The 6,851-nt window shown below is 45.1% G+C and overlaps 1 protein-coding gene across 1 annotated transcript; it reads right to left on the bottom strand.

Moving 5' to 3' along the window:
• Positions 1-439: 439 nt before the first annotated feature.
• Positions 440-6,094, bottom strand: LOC104511962 (cytidine and dCMP deaminase domain-containing protein 1-like; the record flags this gene model as incomplete). Its single annotated transcript, XM_010154768.1, has 5 exons — positions 440-758; positions 2,821-2,881; positions 3,475-3,664; positions 4,160-4,329; positions 6,045-6,094. Coding segments are annotated over 5 exons (545 nt in total), but the record flags the coding sequence as incomplete, so codon positions are not given.
• Between the last annotated feature and the right edge of the window lie 757 nt (positions 6,095-6,851).

The raw sequence follows: 6,851 nt of genomic DNA, 5'->3' as shown, positions 1-6,851 counted from the left end.
GCCTGAGGGAGCGGACAGAGCAGCAGTGCGCTGACCACAACACAGAGCAGCTCCGCTCTGCTGCTGCGGTGGGTGGAAGAGGGTGCCTACGGGAGACAAGCTTGGTCTCCACATCACTGACCCAGCAACAGCTGCCATCCCAAGGGCTTGGTCTCCTTTACACAAGTGGGCTGAGAAGGAAAAGCCACTTTTCAGGAGTAGGAGTTACTCCTAGTGACTATCTACCATTTCCTGGGAGAATCCCTTGATGATTGTACTTGAAGGCCTAGGGCTTACTGCCACATTCTCCTAGCCCAGAACTTAGGAATCCATTCCCTCAATCCATACAACAAGGAAAAAAGATACTGTTTTATTGTTACCCTGATCTACCAGCAATAAACTTTTTAGTATTTTGGTTTTTTAAGATTTGTTAACAATGATGAGCCACCCGTTTTTTTTTTTTTTTTAATTTGTTAACAATGATGAGCCACCCAGTTACTTTCACAGAAAATATAAGCAGCATTTCTTCCCCGGAACTTCGAAATTAAAAAGACCTTCAGGTAATTCTGTAAAACATTTAGGACATCATAAATAAACATTCTAAAAATCCCATTCCAAACAATAAATAAAACCCTTCCTCAGTTGAAAGTGCAAACCGGCTGCATGATAAAAAGCACAGACAAGACTGCAGAAGTGCTTCGTTATTCAGTAGTGGCCAAGACACAGTTTCTTGTTTTGGTGCTGCTGGTCATCTAGTGATTTTGTTTTCTGGACCCCATCTAAAGAAAAAAAAAAAGATGTGTGAAACATTAATGTAATGTAAGCGTAGTCTAAATATTCAACACATACAGGCACTCTGGAGTAACACTGGGTAGGGGGCTGGGGTGGGGGAGCTTGTCATACAATCACAGAATGGTTTGGGTTGGAATGGACCTTAAAGACCATCTAGTTCCAACCCCCCTGCCATGGGCAGGGACATCTTCCACCTCCCTCGACCTGCGGGCCACACTTCTCCTGATGCAGGAGAAGTCTCCTTCCCCGCACAGAGAGACACGCAATAATCATAGTAAAAGAAACATACTAAGGAAAACCAGCAGTTTAAAACAGTTCAGCATTGAAAAAGCAAACATACCATCTCCGAGAAAACACTCAGAAAAATGAGCCCTGTTAGAGGTTGTCAGAGTACCCCAGGATGAATCTTTCTCCAGCTGGTCTAAAAACCATTAGCAGAGAGACAAACAAGCCCTAACATTGTGCAGTGATTACGAATGCCATAAACACTGCCCTGAGCTCTTCCCTCCCTCCTTTCCCCCGACTCGTAAGGAAACAGCTAACAAAGAGACTTCTCTGCTAACCTAGCTCACCCTGTGTTAGGAGTTAGCTTCTAGTACGTGGCTATACATGTCCTACAAAAACCACCTTCAGTCCTTTTTTACGCTCCTAGCACGGTACCCAACGCTCTGAGTAACTGCCAACTCCCTATCCTTACGCTCCGTATCTTCACGCTTGAGGCACAAAGAGGATGCAGCTCCTTTTTCCACATATAATTCCCGTTGGTTAAGAAACATTGTAAGGAGTGGTGGCTGACAATAAATGCCAACGGTGGGTCCCTTTTGCAGCACAAAAAGGCTTTGACATAAGACTCATCTACAGTCTTTCAGATGACAGCTCCCTTGCACAGGGGAGCAGGTCAACCAGGATTTTGTGCTCTTTATATTATATATGTGTATGGATGCACACAAAAACGTTGATTGAAAAGCAATGGCAGAGATTCTACATCATAAAAGAAGCACTGAAATGTTCTGCAGAACATATTTAAATGACTCGGAAGTTCACTTTCTCTTGGAAACGAATGGCACTTTTTATAGAACACAATATAAAAAGTCTATAAAACAAAATTTAAAACATGATAAAGCAGTATGACATGATCTAAGTGCAAAACAGGATATTGTCAACCTTAATAATCACAGAATCGTAGAATCATTTATGTTAGAAATGACCTTTATGATCATCAAGTCCTATGACATGATCTAAGTGCAAAACAGCATACTGTCAACCTTAATAATCATAGAATTGTAGAATCATTTATGTTAGAAAAAACCTTTATGATCATCAAGTCCAACATTAACCTAACACTGCCAAGTCCACCACTAACCATGTCCCTAAGCATCACATCTACCTGTTTCTTAAACACCTCCAGGGATGGTGACTCAACCATCTCCCTGGGCAGCCCGTTCCAATGCCTGACAGCCCTTTCAGTGAAGAAATTTTTCCCAGTATCCAACCTAAACCTCCCTGCCATTTCCTTTTATTGTTTCACTTGTCATTTGGGAGAAGAGACTAACCCCCACCTCTCTGCAGCCTCCTTTCAGGTGGCTGTAGAGAGCGATAAGGTCTTCCCTCAGCCTCCTCTTCTCCAGGCTGAACAACCCCAGTTCCCTGAGCTGCTCCTCACAGGACTTGTGCTCCAGAACCTTCTCCAGCTCCACTGCCCTTCTCCGGACACACTCCAGCACCTCAGTGTCTTTCTTGCAGTGAGGGGCCCGAAACTCAACATGAGATTACTAAATACAGGTCAGAATCACTAGATGAACACTTTCAGCGTTACTAGATTTGTAATGTGTGCGCCGATGCCAAACATTTGTTTAAAGAGGCTTGTTTTTGACTTACCGTTAGCTCATCTACTCAGAAAGCTCAGAGGACCTTTACCACTAAAAAATTTAACTAATCAAAATCAAGATTAATTAAGACTAATCAATCCCAGAGGGATTCAGGTTTGTTTAAAATGCGATCTCACTCACTGACTTGAGTCATAAAATGAATTAATGAAAGAATACTTACTTTCCCTGGCTGTGTGGTCATGGAATTCAAGGGCATTAGTGTGCAATGGATTTAGTTGCCACTGGTAAAAGAAGAAGAAAAATGTTTACTTACTCCAGAAAGCAGAAGAGCGAGCAAAGGAAGAAAGAAAAAGTACCCTACAGTCTTTCACTCTAAGGCATGACTAGGGGTGAGGTGGGAAACGAAAGGCTCCCCCTCCAACACGCACTTGCTTTGAGGATTAAAAGGATACGTGGCTATTTACTCCCTTGAGAAGGAGGAAGGTGTCATGGTGAGCACCCTGAGTGCAGGTGCACTCGGGCACCTTCAAAGCCCACCACGGCTCTCTCAGGAGCTGCTGGAAGAGCCTAGAGAGTCACACAGCGATCACCCACATCAGCTGCTGTGCCGTGACAGGGAGGCTTGGAGAGGACTTCCGAGCGTGAAGAGACCGCCTCAACCAACACCAAGGAAACTGCAGAAACCAGACGCGCTTGGCCCCGGCATCTGGCGTACGGCACAGCACTGCTCCCCAGTGTTGTGACAGAGCAAGCTCTCCGTTCTCTCAACGTCATGAGAAAACACTCCTCTTTGCTGGGAGCAGATGACTGCTCACTCCATCCTCCCCCCAGCGCAGCCCGGCGTTTTTAGCACACAGCACATTTAGACACTTACTGTAAATTTGCTTACACCCTCAAGTTCACCAAACTTCATATAGGATATGTCGGCTTTCTTTTTTCCAGCATCAACGTCTCCTGCATAGATCTGCTTGATACCAGCCCCTTTGATTAAAGGGACACATTCATCACATGGACATTTCGTCACAAATATCATGCTTCTCTCATCGGGCTTTATTTCTCGACACCTACAAGCGGTCAGAAAACAGAATTTCAGAGCTTATATGCTGGTAGTTTCGAATGGTGACAAACGGGACCTCACAAGAGCAAGGGAAGAAGTGTTATCTACTCTCAGAAGCAACTTACTCTAACCCAGTGTACAAGCACACAATGATATCTGGATTGGTTTTACTCTCTGTGAACAAAACATCCATCCCACCTCTCCAGAGGCCTCAACAATTCCCACACTTCCATATTTAAGGCTGTAGCACGGTCCTAGCAGGAAGCAGAGGCAGTGGCTTGTATCTGAAGGATAGGTGCCACGCACTGGAGTGAATAACAAGTTCACTTCGGATGTCTGAAGACACCCCAGGAGCTGATCGTGTCCATGCGCATCCAAGTTCTGCATCACAGGCATGAACAAGCCGGTGACTGCAATCCCGACTTCATCCCAGTGACATCATGCATTTGCCATGGAATTGTTTCTGAACCATCTTTCCTGTGGTAACATACCCACCCATTACCTGAATGTCAAGGCGTTCTGCTCAGCATGTATAATGTATCTGAACTTCCTGATTTCCCGATCTTTTTGTTTATCATCCATGTGTGGAAAATCGGCATACTCAGATCCAACGGGAAAGGCGTTGTAACCACAGCCTACAAAATACATTGCTCCTGTTCCATCACAGCTTCTCTGCAACAGTAAGCAAAGCATCAGATTCGGAGACGTTTAAACTGAGCACTGGGTCAAAGTGCGGCGCAGCGCGTACTTTCACACTGTCAGTCCGTGCCAAGTTACCGCAGCTGAAAGAGAACTCGCCTCTTCCTAACTGCTCCGTGTCTGCATGGTGCTTTGCCTCCATAGGGGCTGCACAGGCAAACTAACAACACACACAACACGCTGCAGCAGGCTTTAGAGGCTTCCCTCTTGGCAGCTAATACCGATCGCAGGAACAAATTGTCTGAAGGATTTAGTCCTTAAGCCTTTCTGCAGTGTACAGAATTAAAGACAGCTGGAGTCAGTCCCTGATGTGCCAGAGACTGTTTCACCTGTCTCTCAACAGGCCCTGTGACCTGACAAAGTAGCAATCGGTGATTGAAATCAGAACAAGAGACCAAACAGCAATAAGCAGTCGATGACTGAGTGCTAAAAAAAAATGAAGAGGATGTTGCAGCTACATGAAGAATGGGGCTTCCTGGGATTGGTATCATGCATCATCAGAGACACAGAACCACAGAGTGGTTTGGGTTGGAAGGGACCTTAAAGACCATCTAGTTCCAACCCCCCTGCCATGGGCAGGGACACCTTCCACTAGACCAGGTTGCTCAAAGCCTCATCCAGCCTGGCCTTGAACACTTCCAGGGATGGGGCATCCACAGCTTCTCTGGGCAACCTGTGCCAGTGCCTCACCACCCGCTCTGGGAAGAACTTCTTCCTGATATCTAACCTAAACCTCCCCACTTGCAATTTAAACCCATTACCCCGTGTCCTGTCACTACAGGCCCTTGTAAAAAGGCCCCCCCAGCTTCCTTGTAGCCCCTTCAGGTACTGGAAGGTGCTATAAGGTCTCCCTGGAGCCTTCTCTTCTCCAGGCTGAACAAGCCCAACTCTCTCAGCCTGTCCCCATAGCAGAGGGGCTCCAGCCCTCTGAGCATCTTCATGGCCTCCTCGGGACTCACTCCAACCAGTCAATATCCTTCTGATACTGGGGGTTCCACAGCTGGACGCAGCACTCCAGGAGGGGTCTCACCAGAGCAGAGTAGAGGGGCAGAATCCCCTCCCTCAACCTGCTGGCCACACTTCTCTGGATACAGCCCAGGATACGGTTGGCCTTCTGGGCTGCCAGCGCACACTGCCCGCTCATGTCCAGCTTTTCATCCATCCACATAAAGAAATAAAAACTTTATGTTTGGATGGGAAAAAGCACAGTAACAATATTTGTAGAAAAGTATCACTTTGCTTCAAAAAGGACCCCGCTGAAGCCAGTACAGCATTTCCACTGCAACAAAAACCCCCAAGAGACTGTCAGGCTACGGCTGCACTGAGATCTCTCCAAACAGGAGCTGCAAAGGGGGACTATGCAGAGTAGGCACATGCTGCCCGATCAGCACCTGCAGCAAAACTTGGTAACCAGGACACCTGGAATAACTGACAGTGACTAGGGAAGCGGGAATGCTGAAATGCCAGAGAGAGTTTGGCAGTTACTAAACTCATTTATACTTCCCCTTCATCCTGACAGTCATAACGAACCAGCCATTAACTTAGTTACTACAGAATGGTACGTGCAAGCCTTCTATAGCGCTGTGCGTATGAAAAACACATGTGTATAAACTTAAAATAACAGGCTCAGAGCAGACACAAGTGTATGAATTCTGACTGCAAGAAAAAGTAACTTTTTCAACACTTACCGATTTTTCTTCTGCCCAAATAATAGCTCCAACTCCTGTTTTATGATCCTCTAAAATACATAACATTTTAGCAGTCAATAACAACTGAAGCACTTCTAAGTTATCTATACATTAACATGACATCCCAGCATAAGGAATAACATTCACTGGTGCTTCGTGGACAGGAAATAAGAAATGCAGCAGAAAGATTAAGAGCTTAAAAGACATGAAAGTCTATGGCCATGAGAGTCTATTCACATCTCTGATGTGAGATGGCAAACTGATAAAAACCTTCTCGTTATTTACTTCTTAATTTAATTACTTCATTTCTACCATTCCTTAAATTTCGGGTTCTGAGCTTTGAATTCCTATCAAAATTAGTTGTATTTTACACCTAACCCAGAGACAAAATGGGTGTTTCCTGTCACCACCCCAGGAAAACTGGAATAGAACTTTCATTATATGACTTGGAAGATTTTTATGGAACTTGGAAATCTTCCCCAGTAGCTACTGATGAGAGTTTTGACCAGTTAAAACAGAGCATATCAAGGAGAAAAAAAAATGTTTCAGGCTTCCAATGATTAATATTGTAGATGACATTTTTCAATTAACCATTTTCATCATCCTACCACAATTACTCCAGGAGGGTCTTTCCTGACAAAGCTATGTTTGTTTTATGATGTATGACTGTGGTGCTGGGGAAGATTATGGAGCAGATCATCTGGACTGCCATCACATGGCATGTCCTGGACAAGGCTATCAGGCCCAGTCAGGATGGTTTTATGAAAGCCAGGTCCTGCTTGACTACACTGATCTCCTTCGACAACC

This window comes from Eurypyga helias, unplaced genomic scaffold, assembly GCF_000690775.1.
Source record: "Eurypyga helias isolate BGI_N326 unplaced genomic scaffold, ASM69077v1 scaffold8247, whole genome shotgun sequence".
NCBI lineage: Eukaryota > Metazoa > Chordata > Aves > Eurypygiformes > Eurypygidae > Eurypyga > Eurypyga helias.
Note: the sequence above shows the minus strand (reverse complement) of the source record. Positions and strands in the feature narration are given on the sequence as shown.